The 23057-nt window shown below is 44.9% G+C and overlaps 1 protein-coding gene across 1 annotated transcript in view; it reads left to right on the forward strand.

Moving 5' to 3' along the window:
• The first annotated feature begins 1312 nt into the window (after window positions 1-1312).
• Kiaa1549l (KIAA1549 like) overlaps window positions 1313-23057 on the forward strand; it is a 112092-nt gene continuing 90347 nt past the window's right edge. Inside the window, exons 1-8 of the mRNA XM_051183806.1 lie at window positions 1313-1343; window positions 3793-6309; window positions 6755-7330; window positions 9488-9603; window positions 12592-12811; window positions 13562-13695; window positions 20803-20965; window positions 22863-22922. Coding sequence (XP_051039763.1) covers window positions 1313-1343; window positions 3793-6309; window positions 6755-7330; window positions 9488-9603; window positions 12592-12811; window positions 13562-13695; window positions 20803-20965; window positions 22863-22922 — 3817 coding nt within the window. The remainder of the gene's footprint in view (window positions 1344-3792; window positions 6310-6754; window positions 7331-9487; window positions 9604-12591; window positions 12812-13561; window positions 13696-20802; window positions 20966-22862; window positions 22923-23057) is intronic.

Here is a 23057-nt window from a genome sequence, read left to right on the forward strand (position 1 = left end):
CTTTATGTATGTCATTGGTAGTTGTTTAAGTTGCTGTATTCTCAAGTCAACTGTGCTTGAGAAATATCCCACATATATTCCAAGGGTTGAATATTAAAAAATAAAGTTGAACTAAAACACATAGCAAGGTGGCTCAGGGGATAGAAGGGATTGCCAACAACCCTGATGACTCAGGTTTGATCCCCAGGGCCCGTATAGTAGGACAGAAATGGCTCGCCAAAGTTGTCATTTGACCTCTAGATGCCTGTCATGTGAGAGCACACACTCAAACCGGTATGCATGCACATACATTGTTGGACTCAAGTTGTCGGGCTTGGTGTCACATGCCTGCATCTGCTGAGACATCTTACAGCCCAGAAAGTGATCTCTGGAATGTCTTCCTTAGCATTTAAATGTCTTACCCAGAAGCCACACTTGTCATTTTCATTTATAACTCATTAGCAGGAGCCAGTCACATGGTGCCAGCCAATCAGTGTGGTATTTTAAGAAGTTCATTCATGAAGCTTCTACTATGTCAGAAGATAGAGACATGGCATTAAGAGTGTATCACACCAGAGCACAGCAGATGGCACATTTCAAAACTGTTCATAGATAGTTCCTTCCCCATGCATTGGGAATTGTGTGGGAGAGTAAAGGGTCCCTTGGGAAACCCTGGGTTCTAGTAAGAAGAAATAAATCCACCATAGGCCATCATTCTCACTCTAGCCTGGGGTTTCCCATCAGCCTCCTTTGGTTGTGGCTGGTGACCCTTGCCGGCCTCCTAGCAACCCATTTCTGCCCCACCTCCATGTGCAACATGTTTGTGATAGAACATCTTTCTAGAATCAGAAGCTGCTTGGCTTAAGCATCCTTCTTAGTTCCAAGGCTGTGTCTTTGAAGCAAGATGAGTTTGTTTTGACTCTGGAACCAGACCAGTGGTTGAATCTGTTCCAATAAAAGTACACAGGGATCTTACATAGATTTCCCCTGACATCCTAATACTTATATTTAAAAAGAGGATTCTAAACTAAACTGCAAACTAGCAAACTGCAAAACCATCTAGACAGACATTGTATCCACTCACATGTGTCGCCAGACACAGTTGGATGCAAATATACCACTGACTGGGTAGGAGATAGCATGAATGAAGAGTGGGAAGCCATGCAAGCTGTAGTGTGTGCCTTCCTTGTGAGACTTCAGCTAGCTGGGAGAACACCTCCTCAGGTCACACGCGGTAACCCTGAAGCACAGTTCTCACTGTAAACCATGAAGGAGGCCCCAAGAAGCACAGGGACTTGAATACAGTGCTGTGTGGATGTTAGTGTCCGGAGCCATGTCCCTCCTGCCGCTGTTGTCTGTTGAAGGTGGGTTTACCTGGTTGAGCTTCAGGGAGCTTTGGGTCCTGCAGGTAGGACCCACAGAATCATGACATGGTTATGGCTTAGGATGGCTTCATCAGAAGACACTGGTCTCCTTACAGAATATAGCAGCGTCCCATTGAGGATGGTGGCAATATGGGCTTCTACCCTGACAAATCCTAATAGTGACCTGAGGCCAATTTCTTACATCTGAATCCCAACAATGGGAAATTTTTAAAAATAAGAATACAGGGCTGAGAAAATGGCTCAGAGGTTAAGAGCACTCTTTCAGTGGACCCAGGTTCAATTCCTAGTACCCACATGGTGGTTCACAACCATCTGTAACTCCTGTTCCAGGGGATTTGACACCTTCTTCTGTGGGTTCCAGATAGGCATATGGTATGCATGGATACAAGCAGGTAAAATACCCATATATATAAATAAAATAAAATAATTAAAGATTTTTATTTAAAAAGAAACCACAATAACACAGAGGATCAAAAGGAAAATGTCCATATGTTCTTAGAGTAGAAAAATTCCATCTACCCTTACTTTTCCAAGTCTCACAGAGGAAACTTTCAGAAGACAATTAATTACAACTTAGCTTTTGTCATGGAGAGGATGTTGCTTATTTGCAAAGCTTTCATGTTGTAGGACTTTCTCCAGTTGATCCCTTCTTTGGTTGGCAGAACGCAGTGCAGGAGAAAGGCAACCTGGAGATGAAGCCTAGCCCTGGGAGGGAGGAGTCTGTATACCCCTACCTGCTTCTGTGCTCCTCCAGCTGAGGATGTTCTCTCTGTGGGTCACGGCTCCTCTTGCATTAAATGGACAGGCCCAGGCTGTAAGCAGAGCTTATTTGTTTAGGGATTTTCTGCACAGAGAGCCTGCCCCTCCGCCTCCATGAGTTCATTTGCTCCTCATAGTAGCTGTGTGGGATAGTTCCACTGTGCCTCTTGTCCTTATATATGCAATGGAGGCTGAGGGTATCTATCAACCAGACTCTGAATTCCTAATAAGTGGTTTCTATCAAACGGTGCCAATGTTTTGGCTAAGAGTGCAAAAAGCTCTACAAGTACCATTCCTTTCGTTTAAAACTCTTAAAGCCTTAGGGCTTTAAGATGGCTCAGTTGGTAAAGTTCTTGCCCCTGAAGCATGAGGAACTGAGTTTGATCTCCAGAGGACAGTAAAAAGCTACGCCAGCTGGTGCATGATCATAATCCCAACAAGGAAGAGTGGAGGCAGGAGGATGGGTCTCTGGGGCTCTCTGGCTAGCCTAGTTGGCAAGTTCCAGGCCCCGGTGATAGATCTCATCTCAAAGGACTGTGGACAGCTCTTGAGAAACAAATGGCATGGAAGGGTGATGTCTGACCTCCACATTCACAGATACCCTCACACACATCAGTGTAGACACAAACAATGCAAACGTACTTGCAAATGCACACGTGCACTGCACACTCATGCACACACACTCACACTCACAAATGCACACACAAGGGGGTAGTGAGAAGAGAAAGGAGAGAAATATTAGCTACCTTTTGTATCATCAACCCAGAGGAGCCAGGAAGGGGGCATCATAGAGCAGGATATGTGCCACCCCACATTTCCATCTTCCCACCTTCCTTTCCTGCTGCGTGCCAATGTCTCCTCACCTTTCTACTGGGGTGTCACACACTGTGCTGACAGTTCTGGTCTCAGCAAGGGCTGCCAGTGGCACCAAGGCCTTTTGGGAAGTGTCTCCTGTCCTAAGTAGGATACAAATAATTTTTCCTTTTGAAATAATCTAATATGAAAGAAATTGCTTCTGGTCCTTGACACATCATGAACAAAGAACCAGGAATCCTTTTAAATCGAAGAGAAATACGTCTCATTGAAGCCATTTTTCCTGGAGATATTGCCTTGAATGTATTTTTTCTTGAGGTGCATTGGGGACTGAAGAACATGTTCAGGGAGACTGTGCAGTTTGAGTCCTTGGCTCAGATCTATCTCGGTGTCATTTGCTAGCTGCAGGTAGCCACACCTGTCTTATTTTTGTGTGCTTTAAGCCTGGTAAGGAATAGGGAAAAATGAAATACATGAGTGTCTTCTATAATGTTGTTCAAAAGCCCCTTCATCAGCCAGGCGTGGTTGGTACATGCCTTTAATCACAGCACCGGGAGACAGAAACAGACAAATCTCTTTGAGTTATATAGTGAGACCCTGTCTCAAAAAACAATGTCTTCATCCGAGACTAATTTTCAGAGCACTGCCCTGTGGGCTCTCTGCATCACACACTTGTATTTATTAATTTCCTTGTTTGAATTGTTTCACAAAGGTGCTATGATGAGTAGAAGGGCTCTGTGGCCAGACAGGGTCTGTTTTGGCTGCTCCTTGTCTCCAGCATCTGCCCTCTGTAGCAGTCTCTCGATCCCATGCCACATCCCTATCCCATGTCTCACGAGGATACGTTCTTTCACAGGAACAGATAATCTACAGACACACATCACTCCGACCCCAGAGTCCTTTCCTCTCGGGAAATTGTTACCAATTTCACCAACATGGCCTTTCTTGGAAGTCAAGTCTTCCTCAGCAGTAGACGGAACCAAGCATGTTCTGGGACAGCCTCCTGACAACACAAGCTCCTCGCAGCTATCCCAGACACCTCTGCGCAAGGCCCACCGCAGAACCAGGGCTCGTGTGGACTTCTCTTCGTCCCTTTACCAAGGAAGTGGAAACAGCGCCTCCCTAGATCTTGCCAAGGACTCTACTGAGACTGTGGTCCACACAAGGCCTGGAGGGGGAAGAGAAGCAGCGGCCATGTCAGGTTTGCCTCGTACCAGCATGTTTCCCTCATTGCCTACAGCTCCATCAGCCACCTTGAGTACCGCTTCCCCATCACAGCCTGTGGTGGGGATTCCCTCCCTTTCAAAGCATCTCTTGATGTCAGACAGCCCTCCACTTCCCCCTCCACCACCATCATCTTCATTGGCCCCTGATTCACCTCATTCCATCACCCCTCCTGCGCCTATAGAGCATCCTACCAAAGTGCCTTTGTTTCCCCAGATCACACCAGCTGACTCCTCTTCAGGCCAGAGCCCAGTTAATTTCCTAAACCCATTTTCTCTCAAAACAAACCACTCTCCATCCAGAAATGCCCGGACTTCCATAGGTACCCCTCCTTTAGACTTTCTTAGATCCTCAACAAGGCAGTACTCTGAGCCGTCCCTATTAGAGAGTCCCCGCTCAGCAGGTCCTCCCACTCCTGGGGCTCTGAGCTCCATGGCAGAACTGGACCACCTGCCTCCCCCTTCCCTAACCCCTGGAGGCCTTCCAGGTGGAACCTCCTCATGGTCCATGTTGGAAGAGACTTCGAGACCTGCATCCACCCAGCTGGTCCACACAGTGGGGGCTGTCAGAGGGAGCAGTGGGGTACCATTGCCAATTAGTCTGAGCACAGTGGCAGCAAGCTATGAGGCTTGGCCTCTACATTTCCAGACTGCAGAGTCAGTGATAAGCAGCAGAAAGCTAGCCCCTGTTTCTCCAGCAAATAGCCCCACCAACTGGTCACATTTGTCAGAAGCTCCGAAGCATTTCAGGAAGCCCACCCTCTCCCCAAAACACAGCCCTTCCTCTTTGCTGCCTTCTTTGCCTCCAACTACACCTAGTCAGGAGCAAATGGTCCCTTCTGAGGCAGCTCCTGGGTCACCACTGAAGGGGACAGGAGCCCCTCCCTCTCTGCTTATCACCCTCCAGCCCACTAGAGATCATGCCTCCCCAGCCTCTGTGCCAGAGGCATTCGCTCCCCGTGAAGATGGCCACGATGAATACCTTCCTGATGCAGCCATGCAGCTCCTCTCAAGCAACCGTCCTAATCTTCCTCCTACAATTTGGACATTTCCTCAGCAAAAAGAGGACAGGGTGACAGCCATTTTCAGGAAAAATGAAAAGGCAAAAGGGACAGTTCCTCTGTGGGCCCTTCCGACTAAAGAGGCTTCAAGTCTTCAGGCAGTGAGTGGATTCACCTCTGATTTTAACACAGGTCATATTTCACCTCTAAACAAGACAGCTCTAAGAACAGTCCTCTCTCCATCAGAGCCACCTCCATTATCCATGCTCGCCACACAAGCCCCTCAGGCAGGTCCTCCTGCCTCTTCCAGAGCCAGGCTGGAGACTCTCACAGCTGTCACAAGCCTGTCTGTGATGCCAGCTTCAGCTTCCAAACAGGTGACAGCGCTTCCCTCCTCCGCCACTGTCTATGATTTCCCCACAATGGGAGGCATGAGAAAGCCAGCAGCCACAGATGCTTTCTGGAGCTCTCTTTCAGCAGAAAATGCATCCTTCTCCACACAATCGACAATATCTGGCTTGCCATGGCAAACAGATCATGATTTAAACACGCATACAATTAACTCTATAAGTTGGGAACCTCATCCAGCTTCAGCGACTCCTCCCAGCGGTACAACTGCAGCTGTCAATGCGATGCAGTCTCAGAATTTCAAAGAGACTGCCGGGCAGTCGGTGACTATAGACAGCTTTAACTTTCAGGATCTAGTCTTCAGCCAAAGTGGCAGTCAGCCCCTCCAACCATCTGAAGGGGCCATAGCTGAAAGCCACACCGACCTGTGGCACACAAACAAGCATCCAAGAGACTTTGAGACCGCAATTGTTGATTATTACCCACCTACAAGTCAACATCCTGTGTCACAGCTGCCTCTCCGGCCAGCCCATCCTCTTTGGCCAACATGGCCAAGTTTAGCCTCTGCAGCTAGCTTGCAGCAAATGCTTTCAGATGGAACAGACACAGATTCACAGATTTCCAGTGACATCTATCTATCACCGGGGAAAAATGGCTTCCCACAATTCCAGAGTGTCCTGCAATATCATTCAACTACAGATTCAACCTCTATATCAACTGGTGCCTTTCTCAGGACCCCCTCAAAAGTGCTGCGAACTTCTCGGCGCCCCAAGAAATGGACAGGTGCAGCTACTAATGCAGGTAGTTTGTTTCCTGGTACCCAGAAAACAGGTATGACTGCTTTTTCGGCCAAAACATCTTCAAGCGCAACACAGATGGCCAGCTTTGCTTTGAAGCAGCCTGCCTCCCCTCGGTCAGTAGTGAGGTACAGCTGCAGACGGGCATGCCGCTGATCCTCCCTGCCTACTTGAATTTTTTTTTAAAGTATTCAAAATGTATGTCCCTGCTATCAACCACGGCTTTGCTGTAAGTGGCGTCCTCATTATGGCTGGTTGACTTAATGAACCTAAGGTTGTCTCCCCTGAGTTCTCTCCACTGCAAGCCTGGAGTGTAGAGACTTCTTACACTAGCTAGCTCACAAGTGGCATTCCTTCACCATCAGGACAGGGATGTGTGCAGACCAGGCTAATGACAAACTTTTCCTTTTCTCTCTTTGCAGTGGAAAGCTCAGTGTCACCCAAGGGAGAACTGACAGCAACAGCTGCAGCTGCTGACACCACCACGTTGTTTCTGAGGAAGTCAACCCCAGCAGCGTTGTCGGCAGCCCTCACTGCAAAGGGCGCTGGCGGCGGCGGCAGTTTCGCCAAGAGCAGTCTGACCACGGCGCTAGCTAAAAATGTCACCAACAAGGCAGCATCAAGCCCAAAGGTGACAGCAGGGACAGTCCACACTGCATTCCCATTCACACCAACCTACATGCTCGCCCGGACGGCATACGGCATGAGCACACATACAGCCACACAAGGGGCCACGGGCTCTGCTTCAGGCCTGCTGTCCACAACACACCTCCCCAAGAAACCACAAGCCATGCACACTGGCCTCCCCAATTCTGCCAGGCCAGACACAGCCAGAGCCTCCACGACCCGCCCTCTCACAATCACAGCTGCGTTGACATCCATTACAGCATCAGTGAAGGCCACGAGACTGCCATCTTTGCAGACAGATGCTGCTTTTCCGGCTGTATCTACCGCAGTGGTCACAACTGGCAGGATGGCATCCAACTTGGACTGTCAGATGTCCCACAGGCTCCTAGTAAAGACAGGTGAGAGGACATCGTCTCACTGGTCTGAGGGCAGAGGGCAATCTTGACCTCGGTGATTGGATCGAATGAATTCTCTTAGGTCAGTGCGTGTCAGTAAGGAATGCTCGCATTTGGCCATGTCTGGAGACATTCTGGTTGTTATACATTGGGAAGGGAGTGTTACTTAGAATATGTAGGCACCTGGTATTATGTTTAACATTTCATGATGCTTAGTCTGCACAATAAGGACTAACAGTTTGCTGGAGACAACACTCGGTTGGTACAGTGCTTCACATGAGGACCTGACCTCCTAGAACCCATGTTTTAAGAAAGCTGGGTGTGGTAGCTTATAACCCCAGAGCTGCAGAAAAGCAGAAACAGACAGATCCCTGGAGCTCACTCACCAGTCAGTCTAGCCTACTCGATGAGCTGCAGTGAGAAACCTGTCTCAAAAAACAAGATGGGTAGTAACTGAGGAATATCCTGGGGTTGTCTTCTGACCTCCACATACAAGGACACACATAGACACACACCCAAGTGCACACACAGAGAGGGGGGATAGAAGTGGGGAGAAAGAGACAAACTGATCAGTTTGCCAAGGTTAAGAACCCTTGACCCTCATCATGTGTCAGAAAAGAGGAACAGTAGATGGCACAGATTCTAGTCTTAGGATTGGTTCCAACATCAGAAGCACCCAGGGAAACCACACTTACTCCAGGTCAGGCAATTCCTGAACACAGCACGTTTTGTCTGTGAAGTACTCCAGTGATGCCTCACATGAAGAGACAATGTGATTCATTTAACACAAACTCTTGGGATTCACTGCACCACTGAGAAGTTTTCCTACTCAGCAGGCACCAACCGGACAGTTGAATCACACAGTGGGGGAATGGGGTTTCTTTTGATGTCAGTGGGGCTGATCTCTTCTCTGCCCTACTCCGTGGCTGCAGAAAGTGAGTCTAGAATGCTTAGAGTGTTTTGAATAGTAGAATAGTGTTCTCTATAAAAAGCATTAGACAAATTATTTGAAAGAGCATGCCAGTGTTGAATGCTCATTCCCGCCTTCCTCCTCAGCCCACAAAGAATGAAAGGAAATTATATCTTATTCTAAACTGGGAAATTGTGAAATTAGGCATAGCGGAAAATACAGTATCTCTTTCAGTTTCTCTATTATGCCATCTGGGTTTTAACCCCCTCCCCTCTCCAGATCCATGCCTTCTCCCAGCATTCCCACCTCCATGCAGACACCCTCTCAGCTGCTGTCTTCTTCACTCTCTGCCACTAGCCACAGCTGACCAGCCACCAGTGCTTTCTGTCGTCACTCCTGAATACCCCTTCTCTCCATCCTGCCCCCTACTGCCACTTCCCTCGCGCCTGCAACCCTCTCTCTACACATCTCTCTCCCTCTTCAGACCTCTGTCTTCTTCAATCTATTTACCAGCATGTAGTCAAAGGAATCTTCTATAATTCATTACTTCATTTTAAACCCCTATTTCCTCTCTTCCTTAGAACCAAGCTAAACATGTGTACCGACAAGATTCACCTTCCTCTCCCGATGCCTTTTCCCTTGGTGCCCCTGGCTCTGGGAGTCAGGGGGTGGGGTGGGGGTGGGGTGGGGGGTGTGACAACTCCTTCCTCCTGCCAGCTGATCACTGTTACCCTTCAGTACTCATCAGAAGCATCAATTCCCATGGAAACCTCCCCCTGATCCAGCCTCCTTCAGAAGCTTTGGCAGAACTCTTGAGTTCCTTCTAATGGTGACCGTTAAATCCAGCCACTGATGCCATTTGCATCCCCAGCTATGAGGTGGACTGGTCCCTTCTGGATTTAGGGTTGATTAGAGCTATAGAACCCAGCTCAGGGCCAGTCTCTAAGTATGTCAGTGGATGCTGTTACAGAAATATGGCTGCATGTTGACCCACTGGGGGCCAGGTGGTCCTCATAGTCAGAGACAGCAAGAGTTGGAAATAAAGTAGCATCAGCATACCAGCTCTTTGGCATTAAGACCCCATAAATGGCTTGGGCCTTCATCAGATTAACAGTCACCCCCCAGCCTGTCCCTAATTGGTGGGCCTTTGCTTATTCAACTGTTCTAGGTTTGATGGCCATAGAGGCTGGGGGTGGTACTTGTTCATCATGAGGTTCATTCTTGACGCTTGCTTTTGTTTCACCCCACAGTTCTCTTCCTGACCCAGAGGAGAGTGCAAAACAGCGAGTCCTTGAAGCTTGGTGTAACCAAAGGGCTTACACAGGCATTGCGGAAGGCCTTCCGCCACAATGATGTCTCCGCTCACGTAAGCGCCTAACTTTCTAAGATGGCCAATTCAGCCCACACCCTCTTGGGTCCAGAGTAGGAGTAGATGTTTTTCTTCTTCCTAGGTGCCACACCCACACTTTCTAGAAATGGAAGTTTTTGACATTTTGGCAGATAACTAGCATCTTGTGGCTGGAGAAAAGGATCATTTCATATTTTTAAAAATTGTCCCATCATTGGAAGAGTATTTGGTATCCTCTAGAAGCCATCCATTGTTTTGTCTTCTCTCTCTCTCTCTCTCTCTCTCTCTCTCTCTCTCTCTCTTTATCTTCTGGGCAATTATAAATAGTGATTTATTTAACCAGGTATAATAAAGCCAGGTAGATATTCCATGCTTATACTCCCAGAACATGAAAGGCTGGCTTGCCCAAGTTTGAGGCTACCCTGGGCTACAGAGTAAGTCTATCTCAAAAACCCAAACTGAAACCACTACTTCCACTAACAACAACAAAAGCCCCAATTACTCAGCTCTGTAGGAGGAGTTCCTCTCTGCTGGGTGTGCCAGCAGCAGACAGGGAAGTAAACATTTTCCCCTCCAAACACTTTAATGCCAAGCACTGCTTAATAACTGCTGGCTGCTTTCAATGGCACAGCCAAGTAGTGGAGGCATTGTTTTACAGTCTTTTGGGTTGATCCCAAGTGTTAGAGCAGTAAATGCAATTGGCAGTCAGTGGGCTCCCTTTTGTACTGCTTAAACATATCATTCTTCTTTTGATGGTCTGGGTAACAGCTGCATCCATCCTAGTACCCCTCACCCCCACCCCACGCTTCCATCATACAGAGGACCAGGGATGAGATTTGGGCACATCCTCCATTGGTCATTGTCAATCTCTCTTTTACAATTCTAAAAAAAGAAGGAAGAAGGAAAGGAGAGAAGAAGGGAAAAGCAATCTACACTAGGTGGTCCCTGCACTGGAAACCTTAATATTTTAAAACCAAAAGTTGAACATGTAACTTCTCTCCTTCCCTTGCTTGGTGTGGTTTTCACTGAACTGCAGTCATTTTCCAATGACCTCTGTAGCTTTTGCTTTTTCTGCACATCATTGCAGACCACCACAACAGATGCAATTCTTTCAAAATAATTGGTGCAGTTTGTAAACTTAACACATTTCTTCTGAAATTGTTGTATTAGCACAATGAATGTAAATCAGGATCATTTTCCATGAATAAAATGTAGTGGCAAAAATGAGAATAGTGGGCAGGAGTAGCCCATTCAGTCCAGGTAGCCAGTGTTGCCTGCGCAAGGCTGGGGCGGGGCAGAGCCTGGCATCCCTTTGCTCAGGTATTGGTTCATTTGTTTATTTGTTTTTAAAGACATACAGAAATTATAAATGTATGAAAAACAATTAGTCCCTGAATCAAGGCTTGCTCTTTAAAGTAATTAGAAGGGCTAGAAAGTTCACAGCTTGCACACTGGGTGAGTTGTTCTTTGGGGCTATGTTCATGGGCCATCTTCAAGCTCCTTGGTTAGTTACTTTTATAAAGAACCAATTGAAAACATACATTGGAAGAACAAAATTGCATCCATTGTGTTGAAAAAAATCAGTTTTCTTGAGTGTTTTTTTGGAAAATATTTGTGACCTAGGGCCTTGTGCTAATGGATTGTCCCTGCCCTATCTCCCCAGCCACATAGGACACTAATGCAGATGCAGGAATGGGGAAGGTATGCAGAGGTTAAAATAGCCTGACATAGAAGCCCATGAAGTGCATGGGAGATGGGTAGTGATGCCAGTTGTAGCCATTATCTGTGTATTAAAAGTATCAGTGAACAGTACATATAAAGCAGATTGTATTGGTAGATTGCATAAGATCTGAATTTTACCACAATGAAAAGAAGGAGGCTAGGGATCTATCTGATCAGTAGTAGAGCTTCTGTCTACTGTGCATGAAATCCTAGGTTCCATCTCCAGCAAGACACGCTAACACACACACAATACATACAAACACCCTCCCACACAAATATATACACATGTGTGCACATGTAGACAAACACACACATATGTATAGACACAAACATATACCCTCTCGGGCATATAGAGAAGTAAAGAGATTATGCATCAGTATCTACCATGTATACATATATGTATATGAATATATATATATTTCTTTACATGCACATATATACACATATACACAAAAATATGTATTCCTAGGTAAGTATGATTGAAAGGAGATATACCTAGTGGGTAGTAATTGTAATACCTGAAACAATAATTATTTTTCTCTTAATTTTCCAATTTTATGGAAAAACTCCAATTTTATGATAAACATCACATTTAATATATAAAAAACACAAACCCACATTTAAAAACATAAACATATATCAACAAAGCAAAATGAAGTAAGAATAAGTTCTGAAGCCACAAAATCATTCTCCTGGGACAGAGAGAACTCAGGTCATCAGTGTCCCTTAAGACTCTCCTGGAAGAGAAGACCTCTGACTCATCCCTACTTGGCCTTAAACCAGTGTCTAGGCCAAGAATGGAGCCAAGGCTGAAGGCTCCTTTTATGCATCAAAGCAGAAAATTCCACTTTAGATACCTTGTCACCCATCCCCAGAAGGTGCCCTACTTCATTCATCGTCTTTGCCTTTTGCCTCCCAGGAATGGTGGGATGTAACTTTTCTTCTAAGCAGCATTCTGTTCCTTAGACCTTTTTGGCCTGCTATCTCCACTCTGACTTCCTGATGATATAATTAATGCTCATTGGATCATGCTCAAAATACTTAAGGAATATGAAACCAGATTCAGCTTTTACTCACATAGTTTTTGTGTAGGTTTTATTTTGCTGTATTGGGATACTTTGTAATTCACACGTGTACTTTTCAGGGTTGTTAGGATATTTGTTCAACAAGAGCATCCTATTCTGCAGCCTTACTAAATAACAGCTGTGATTCTAAGAACACAAAGAGGAACTTAAAGTACTGTGGAAATAAACAATGCATTCTGGGGGTACTTTTATTTTGTAGGTGGACATCCTGGAATATTCTCATAATGTCACAGTCGGCTATTATGCTACCAAAGGGAGGCTGGTGTATTTGCCTGCTGTGGTGATGGACATGCTGGATGTGTATGGAGTCAGCAACGTCACTGCCGACCTGAAGCAACACACTCCCGCCTTACAGTCAGTGGCGGTGCTTGCCTCCCCATGGAAGCCCCAGCCTGCAGGTGCCTTCCAGCTGAAGACAGGCAAGTTACCAGAAGGAAAAGGTCCCATCATTCCAGGACCAGACAAGCCCCACTACTGGCTGCTTGCCGGCTTCCATAGTCCTTATACCTTCAAACTTCCCTACTCACCAGATGTCCAAGTCTTCTTCCTAAACGTCTCTAATTCTGACTTTTTAGACATGTTCCACCATAAAGGCTTTTCTTCCCAATCCATATGCTTATTGCATTGCAGCATAGGTTTTTCCCCTTTCTTACCAGTGGCTACTACTCTGAGTTGAGCATCCATAAAGCCTATAGTCTGGAACTAACAGGTTCAGGCTGTTATTTAAGTAGTCTCCCAGCAAATTCTTTGACAGCTTTCTCTCGATTTCCCTTGTGATTTCTTATTTGCAAAGTCTGTGAACCACCAGAGTGAAGGTACCATTGTGGTGGGAACCATCAGCTTAGTGTGGAGGACAATTGAGCATCCCCATCCTCAGAGATAGAGGGCACTGTTTGTCATCTTTGAGCAGATGTCTGCAGTCTCATGGGATAAAGTCAGGACTTTGTGTTGGAGAAAACCTTGGGCTCAATCGTGCTTTTAATTATTCTCTGCTATAAATTATTTTGAGATCCACTTTCAAAACTATAATTAAAGCTTGTCTGGTCTTATTGTTTATTTGCCTAAGTTCTGTAACCTATAAATCATGATGTTTTGTATCATAGCTGCTATTAAATCTGAGGAACTAATACTGAGCATTGGTGAGTGGTGACTTGTGGCTCTCCTTCTAGTGTTGCAGTTTGTAAGCCAGTCAGACAACATTCAGTCCTGCAAGTTTGCCCAGACGATGGAGCAGAGGCTGCAGAAGGCATTCCAGGATGCAGAGAGGAAGGTCCTTAACAGCAGGAGCAACCTGACACTTCAGGTAAGGAGGAAGGGCTTCAGGCTACATAGTAGACAGACAGCCACAATGCATATATTGGTCCCTCCCCCACCCCCGTTTAAAAGCTGTCATATGCAAATGTAAGTTTGTACTTTTGACAGGTGATATAGACAGTCATGGTATTGATGAGTGTGGCTGAGGTCTGGCTATGGCAGGTAGGATTCTATGTCAGTATAAACCATCACAATCCAGGAATTAATATTTGGTTTTTGTATGTAATGCTTCCTCTGGTCTTCTTTTGTTTTCTTCCCTTCCTTACTCCTTCCTCCTCCCTCCCTCCCTCTCTTCCTCTTCCTTCCCTCCCTCCCCCCCTTTTCCTTTTTTCCTTGCCTTCCTTCCTTTCTTTAAAGATCTGTTTATTTATTTATTTATTTATTTGTTTGTTTGTTTGTTATACACAATGTTTTGCCTCCATGTATGCCTGCATGACAGATGGGGGCACCAGATCTCTTATAGATGGTTGTGAGCCACCATGTGGTTGCTGGGAATTGAACTCAGGACCTCTGGAAGAACAGCCAGTTCGCTTAACCTCTGAGTCATCTCTCCAGCCTCCTCTGGCCTTTTAGTGAATTTATCATTAAAGAATTGAACCTGAATACACTTTGTATATCAATTTAACTTTTTGCATTAGTTGCGTGTGTATGCGTGTGTGTGTATACACACATGAGTGTGTGTGCATGTGTGTGTTTTTAGGGCACATACTACAGAGCAATGTGGAGTTCAGAGGGTAGCTTGTGAGAATGAGTTCTTTCCTTCCAACATGTGGGGTCCCAGGGATCAAACACAGGTCACAGTGCTTGGTGGCAGGCCCCTTTATCTCCTGAGCCACCTAGGGGCCAGTGAATTGATTTTTAAATCGCTAACTCTGTTGTGATTTTCTGTGGTTAATTGTTGTGTTGGGCTGTTTCTAAGCTTCAACACAAATGATCGTCACATGCAAACAAAAACACCCATAGAAACATACCCCCATCTTTTACAGTGTGGGCTTACTTTCTGCCAGCAACTGCGCTTAGTGTTTTACAAATATTTTTTTCTGTTGTAATGATCAAGATATCATCTGAAATATCATCTCCATTTTGTTCAAGTGAGAACTGAGAGGATTATGAGACTCCCAGAAGGTCACATGACTGGAAAAGAATGGAGTAAAGATGTGAGCTCAAGCTCTGTCTTCTTACCCACCAAGCTACACCAGCATCAATACAGTGTAGAAAGGGTATCCCCAAGCCCTTGGCAAGTATATCTTTCCCAGGGAAATCCAGTTCCTGGTCACCATGTATTTGGCTTCCTGGCTAACAGTGTAGACACCACCAAAAGCCTTTTTCAGACCCGTGTGTGTGTGCGTGTGTGTGTGTGTGTGTGTGTGTGTGTGTGTGTGTGTGTGTGTGTGTATGTGCGTGCACGCATGCGCGCACATGCATGCACGCATGCACACAATTATGTAGATAACATCTCAAAAAAGATAGATGCTTCTTAATGATATTCATCCTAGCCCCAAAGTCTCTAATTAATGCCTCTGTTCTGTGTCTGTTTTGACTACTGAACTAAAGCCTTTGCAATTAGACCAGGGACATTCAAAATTGACATTTAGCATAAGCATAAGCGAGTTATGAGCAAAGCCAGTATGATGTAGAAAGCACTGGATCTAATTTGAAGGAGCAGCTTTCCTTTTGTAGACTCAGGCAAAGTGGATCAGGGAGGATCTCATTACAACTTGGCTCTTATTACTCTAAGATCTAAAATGTGTCACAGATTTAAGATTTATTTAAACAGTGTGACTCAGCTCCGTTGGGAAATCTTTTTCTTCTGGATTGTCTCCATGGTCTTAACAGGTGTATGAACCTAAGAGGTTCTGGCAGCAAAATAGGCGGTAAGAGATTTCTTGAGTGTCTGCTGCTTATTAGATGCTTCAAGGTGAGACACCAAGATAAACAGTTGCCCTTGTTCTTCAGCCTGTCCTTGATCATGCATCATCAAGTGAAACATAAGCAACAAAGCTTAAAAGACTACAGCATTGCATTTAACTAGACCATTGCATCTAACTAGATTTGAGATGTTCTCTGACATGTTGGAAGCCTTTGATATTAACTGAATGAATCATTTTATTAACCCCATTTCCAATGGCCAATATGAAGCATCAGAATCAGGTTTGTCACTAGATTTAACACGACTTTCCTGGTCCTTTTATCATCCATAGATAAATTCGTCTGGGATCATAATAATACAGACTTCCAAACTGATGTTTTATAACATTTTTCTATACCATTCCATTAAATATAATTTTGTATGGTACTTTGAATTCTTTGTGGAATAAAAAAGATGTAAATATCAGTTATTGGGAAAGTGACTTAAAAAAAAGTACATAGCGTTAGGAGCTAGGTTACAGTTGACTCAATGGGAGTTGTAACAAAATCCAAGCTTATGAGTCATAAGCAGAAAGAGGCAAGACAGACTCAATCCACTGAGATGTTCACAGCTTATTGGCTGGAGGTACAGCTGGATCCAGGTGCATCAACATTTTCTTCAGGAGGTTCTCTGCTCATCCCTTGGCTTGCTTTTCTTCTAGACTCCTCCTCCTCTTCCCCCTTGTTCTTTTTAGATTTGTTTTTATTTTACTATATATGCTTTGCCTACTGTATGTATGTCTGTGTATCACATGAATAGAGTACTCATGGAGGCCAGACTAGGATGTCTGGTCTTCTAGAACTTGAGTTACAGATGACTATGAGATGCCTTTTGGGTGCTTGGGAAATAAATGCAGGCCATCTTGAAGAACGGTGAGTGCTCTTAACTGCTGTGCTGTCGCTTTAGCCCCAGGACACTTCTTACTTTTACTGGGTGGTCTTTGGTGCTTCCAGATTTGCCTCATTTGTGATTAGGTTCATCAAAGACGATACAAAGGCATAGAGCTTGGGAGAACTTAAGCTATAAAGATCTCAGTATCCATCACTGGGGATTGTAGATTGAATGTGATCCTCACAGGAATCCCATTCTGGAGAAGCAAGCAGGAAAATTGCTATAGATGCAAGGCAGTCTAGCTTGCATAGCAAGTTCAAGACCAATCGGGGAAGACATACTACTGTCTCAAAAAACGGGGGGGGGCAAGTGGGGAAGGGGAGGGAAGGGAGCATGGGCTAAAGAGATGACTCAGCAGTTGAGAATGTTTTTCTGCTCTTGCAGAAGACTGAGTTCAGTTCCTAGTATCCACATCAGGCAGCTCACAGTCACCTGTAACTCCAGCTCCAGGGAGTCTAATACACTCTTCTGGCACCTTCATGGGCACACACACACACACACACACACACACACACACACACACACCAATCCCAGTGGTGTTTTTAAAACCAGAAATCTATCCTGAAGTTCAAGTAGAGCCTCAAAATACCTTGAAGAGCAAAAACAATCTCGACAAAGGACAAATTTTGTAAGTTTCACACATTTTGTTTCAAAAGTTAATTTTAAAAAAACTATGATAACCAAACCAGTGTGGTCTTAACTTTATGATCATTCAGTGGTCTAGATAGAGAGGCCAGAAACAATCTACTATTTTTTATCAAGGTTGGTCTGTGAGGGAAAAGGTGATCTTTTAAATAATGGGTTTCCACATTGCAAAAGAAGGAAACTAGAGCTATACCTAACATTATCAACCAAAATCTCTTGAAGTGCTCCAAAGACCTACATGTACGAACTAAAGCCAAAGGGCACAGGGCATAGAGGAAAGATTTCGTGGACCTGGTTGTCTTAGATACTGTTGGAAAACCACAGAGCCAAGAGTAATAAGCCAAGTGGACATCCTTGAAGAAAAGAACTTTGCTCATCAAAGCCACTAATGACAGAGTGAAAGATAACCCACAGAATAATGAATCATCTATCTGATAAGTGATTAATATCCAGAACTTAAAGAATTAGAAAGAATCCCTGCTATGCATCAATTAGAAGAAAATTAATGGCAAAAGCTTGCTGGGAAGTGTGTTGTTGTACTCATCTAGCATGCATTATGTCCTGGGTTTGAACTACGTCACCACAAGGAGAAAGGCAGACAGAGATAGATAGAGACGGTGTATGTGTGTGTGTGTGTGTGTGTGTGTGTGTGTGTGTGTGTGTGTGTGTGTGTCTTTGACCTAACAATAATGAGACGCCATTTCACATCTATCAGGAAAACCATTCTCAAAAAACAAAACAGAACCCTAGAAAATAGTAAGTGTTGGTGAGGATATGGAGAAGTTAGAGTCCTTGGATACTTCTAGAGAGATGTACAATGGACAGCCGCTGTGGAAAACAGTACCACAAGAACTTAAACAAGCAGTCAGTGTGATCTAATAACTCCATGTCCCTCTACATAGCAAAAAGAATTAAAATCAGGAACTAGAAATAGGTATTTGAAAGCTGAAAGTGAGCCAAGTGTCTTTTCAAATGGACACATGAAAAACAAATGTAGTCTATACATACTGGAGTGTTACTGAGCCCTTAAATAAGAAGGCTACTCTGGTGCCTACTGCAGCATGGGTGGCACTGAGGTCATTGTGCTAAGTACACCAGTCATGAAACGAAAACTATAGCATGATTTCTCTTCTACCAGGTACCTAGAGGTGTGGAATCATCAGCAATTTCACTTTAAGTTGTTCAATGGGTATAGAGCTATATTTGGGGGGCAGTGAGGAAGTTCTAAAGATGGTTGGCAAAAAATGAGAATTTGTGCTTAAAGATGGTTAAAATGTTAAATTCTGTGATTTACATATTTACCACAACAAAAAGGTATAACTTACCTGGTTGACTATAGAATCTATGTATGTATGTACATACATAATTTTTTACTTTAAAAATTTATATTGCCCTATTATATTCTTGAAGTTACCCCAAATGCTATTCGTAATTAGGCTTTCTTGTCTATACTATGTTCTTCATCTTTTCAATTTTTTTTTTTACATTCTAATCCCAATTCTCCCTCCCTCCTCTCCTCCCACTCCCCCCTCTCCCCACCTCCTCCTATCTGCTCCTCAGAGAGAGGATAAGGCCTCCCTTACGAAGTCTACTAAGTCTGTCCCATCATCTCATTGAGGCAGGACCAAGGCATCTCTCCACCCCCACAGCCCTGTATCTAGGCTGGGCAAGGTATCTTCTCCATATAGAATGGGCTCCACTAAGTCAGTTTGTGCATTAGTGTTAGGTCTTGAACCCACTGCCAGGGGCCTCATATATTGTCCCAGTCACACCATTGTCACCTATATTAAGGGAGAATAGTTCTGTCTTATACAGATTCTCCATTTGTCAGACCTGAGTCAGTGATCTCTCACTAGCTTTGGTCAGCTGATTCTGTGGGTTTCCCCATCAGAACATACATAATTTTATCAGTGTTCATACATGCCTACACACACACACACACACACACACACACACACACACACACACACACACACACCTTTATGGGCTTCTTGGAGGTTTAGGGAAACCTACTGCTATTTATTGAAAGGTATTTAGTAAATATTCACAATAGAGATAAAGATAAAATAGTTCTATTATTAATAATATTTTTATTAATTATTTGTGTGACATGGTGTGTATGTGTGCGTGTGTGTGTGTTTGTGGATGTGTGTGTGTGTGTGTGTGTGTGTGTGTGTACTTGTATACTGATTCCCTGGAGCTGGAGGTGCAGGTGGTTGTGAGCCACCTGATCTAGGTTCTGAGAATGAAACTCAGGTCCTCTGCAAGAGACCTCGTAGCCACTGAGCCATCTCTCCAGTTCCCAGGAACTCTTTTAAATCATCGGAAAGTGCTTTTTTTCTGCACACCTGGGACAGAGGTCTGAATACATCTGGGAAGAAAACAAGAGCCGAGCAAAAATGTTGGCTGGGTCATTCTTAACAAGGGGTTGTGGCTCTCTGTTGGAGAACTGAAAGGCAGCTGCCACATGTCGGGGAAACAGTCAGCAAAGTGGAGAAGCTGTGCTGGGCATCTTTCTTCAGGGTCAGACAGAGAGCAAGGCTGCAGAGATGATGCCTGAGCGCAAAGGTCCCAGCAAGCCAGGTGGCCCCCAGGCGGGTAAGACAGTCCTCAAAGGGAACTTGAGAGTTCCGTGAAAGGACCTCAACTGAATGTGTGGGCAGGGACAGCCCCGTACCCAGGCTATACCTATACCTGGGCCCTGATGCCCACAGGGAGGGTGATGGCATCAGTGCCCTGCCCTTCCTTCCTCTCTCCCATGCTCACTCATCCCCCTTTAGCTCACGCCAGTCGGCAAAGAAACCATTGTATAGTCCTTGAGGGTAGCCTGCAGGATGCCCTCTGTGATGCGCGAGGAGATCTGGAGAGAAAGAGCAAACACATCACATCAGCCACAAAAGCATCCCAGCCAGCCAGTGATTTTTCTTCTGCTCATGTTTTTCAAATGTTTGAGATATTTTTATCCGTACATTGACCCAGAAAATCTCATTTTTCCCCAGCAACTAAAAATGAAATAAGACTGAGCATGAGAAGAAACTGGTGTTATCCTAGAGAAGTTTTTTTTCTCATAACCCATACCAAATTAATGGTTCACAAAAGGAAGTAATTGCTCCATAAAGGGTCTATTTTGTATTTATGCTCATGTTTAGTCACCCTGCTCATAACAATGGGTGCACATTCCTCTCAACCTGAAAGTTCCCTGAACGGTTGACAGTCGGGCTGTGCTTCATATTTATATTTCCAGAATTATAAAGGCCACTTGAGTCAATTTAGCCCCCAGAAAAGACACACGAGTGGTTAAGAGCCATAAATCAAGACTGCTTGGGTTCAAATCCTGACTCGTCACAAATGAGCTGTATGACTTTGGACAAATCCCTGTCGCTCTAGGCCGTGGTTTCCTCATTTGTGAACGGCAGTCCTAAATAGACTTCCAGGGTTAGATGGAGATGGAGATGATGTGCCCACCACAGTGCAGGCATGCTCCTGCAGTCTGTAAACAATGACTCGCTATTCTTTTCCCTCCTTGCTATCTTCCCACAACCCTTCCATCACAACCCACCCTTCTATTGAAAGGTACCTTCCTCGGTCTTCCCGACACGACCCTTGCCTTACTTGGCATGTCTCCTTCCCCTTTGCTCCTGTGTCATTTAGATTGTGAGCACGTCCAACGCCTCCCAGGCCGTCACACTGGTGTATGCTGTGGGCAACCAGAGCTCGTTCCTCAACGGCACCGTGGCCAGCAGCCTCCTCAGCCAGCTCTCAGCAGAGCTGGTGGGATTCTACCTCACTTACCCTCCACTCACCATCGCTGAACGTGAGTACATGCACCTCAGCCTCACGGAGAAGGGCTCTGTGCTTTCCCCTGGGGACTTTTCTCCACACAGCAGAGAAATCTGTTGTGCTAAGCTACACACTGTGCGTGTTATCGTGAGCACTGAAAAGTGCAACACATGGGGCTTAGATTGGCGAGAAGTTCATTGCACACTGCAAGAAAGCCCTTGCTCGACACTTACAATAAACCAGTGAGATGGGTGCAAAACTAGAAAAAAAAATTGAAGTCCTCCCCCCGCCAAATTTTCACATGATATCCACTCTCCCACAGCTAACAGGGCTGCATGAGGACCTGTGCTCTGAGCACTGCCTTCCAGGGCATCTGTCCTAAGGGGCACTCCAGGATGCCATGGTCTTCTCTCCCCTGCACAAATGTTCCTAGGCCTTCAGGTCCAGCTGGCGACAGACAGCGTAATGCAAACTTTGTGATCTGTGTCGTGACTTCGCTTGGAGTCCCTATAGTCTGAGGCCTTGACTCTCTGTAATGCTTGTTACATAATCCTCATTATTGTGCAGTCAGGTGGACTTTGAAGACTGAGCAGCCCACATTTTGTCACTAGGTACAGTCTGTACCCTAAATTTAATTATTATATTCCATGAGGTCACTGGCAAAGGTTTCCTTTTAAAATATACCTGTTAGCAAAACTGTTTTGTAATTTCTTTATGTAGTTGGTTTTGATACTATAAATAAATGAGATCCCATATGTGAGTGCATGCATGCATGACAATGCTCTCTCCCTCTCTCTCTCTCCCTCCCTCCCTCTCTCTCTCTCTCTCTCTCTCTGTGTCTGTGTGTGTGTGTGTGTGTGTGTGTGTGTGTGTGTGTGTGTGTGTAAGCTGTACTTGTCACTTAACAACCACTGGGAAGTTTTTTGAATGTGTTTACTGGAAAGATCTTATAAATTTTCAGGCAATAAGGATGACTCTGAACGTCATAAAAAGATTATGTCATGAAAGATGGCAGCAGGGTGTCATAGGGCGCCTGGTACAGGAGTTACGTTCTTTAACCAGCTTGGTTTTCTGATAATAATCACAGTTGAGTTGAACTGATCAGAAGGGACTTGGGAAAGAGCTCAGTTGGTAAAGTGCTTGATGTGCAATATGAGTTTGATCTCAGTATCCACATTTTTTAAAAATTCCGGTGAGGTGCTCACAACTGTAATGCTAGTGCTGGCAGGTTGGCCCAGGAGGAGACCTGGAAGCTCACTGGACAGCCAGGATAGTCAATCGACAAGGTTCAATGAGAGATCTCATCTCAGAAAATCAGGTGACAAGCAATTTAAAAAGACACTTGCCATCATCTTCTGGCTTAAACATACAAGTGTACACTTATACACACATGTACACACACACGTAGGATGTACTGAGCGCTGACTATATGTCAGGCACTATTCTGAGTCCTTTACATGTGTGAATTCTCATAGTCACCATGCTGCTAAAGCAAAATGATAACTTTCTCCCAGCACTGGGGTACCACATGTAAGCCCTTAATGCTGGACAGATCCCTTTAAGAGATAACGGTTCCTTAGAACTCCATGGTGCTAGATAATCCTTAGAGAGGAAGCCTTGGCTAAGACAGGCTGCAATTGTGGGTATTGATAGTGATGTTCTGTTTAAGAAGGCATGGAGGGACAACTTCAAAGAGAGACACTCCTGAATCAAAGAGAGGAACTCCTGAATCTGAGCCCCTTGTAGAAACTGTCCCTTTACTCAGTGACCTTTCTATCCAATGAGATAGTTTGACCTATGTGCACTGGATTTCCCAGAAATGGCAGTGTGGGACCTAGCTGCTTGCCAGCCTGTCACGTCTGTGTTTCTTTTGATAATGTTTACTCATAAAACCTATCAAAGGAATTTGATATTTTTTTTATTTGTCTTAGCACTGGAATATCCCAACCTTGATATATCAGAAACAACCAGAGACTACTGGGTCATCACAGGTAACATCTTATTTCTGTACATCCCTCTTCATCCAGTCAGGTTGGTTTGTCTAAAGTGGTGCCATTTTGTGTTCCTTCTAGGGGGCTAGAAGGGATTGGGGAAACTAAGAGAAGAACATCCTGAAGATAATTACT

The sequence above is a fragment of the Phodopus roborovskii genome, unplaced genomic scaffold, assembly GCF_943737965.1.
Source record: "Phodopus roborovskii unplaced genomic scaffold, PHOROB, whole genome shotgun sequence".
Taxonomy (NCBI): domain Eukaryota; kingdom Metazoa; phylum Chordata; class Mammalia; order Rodentia; family Cricetidae; genus Phodopus; species Phodopus roborovskii.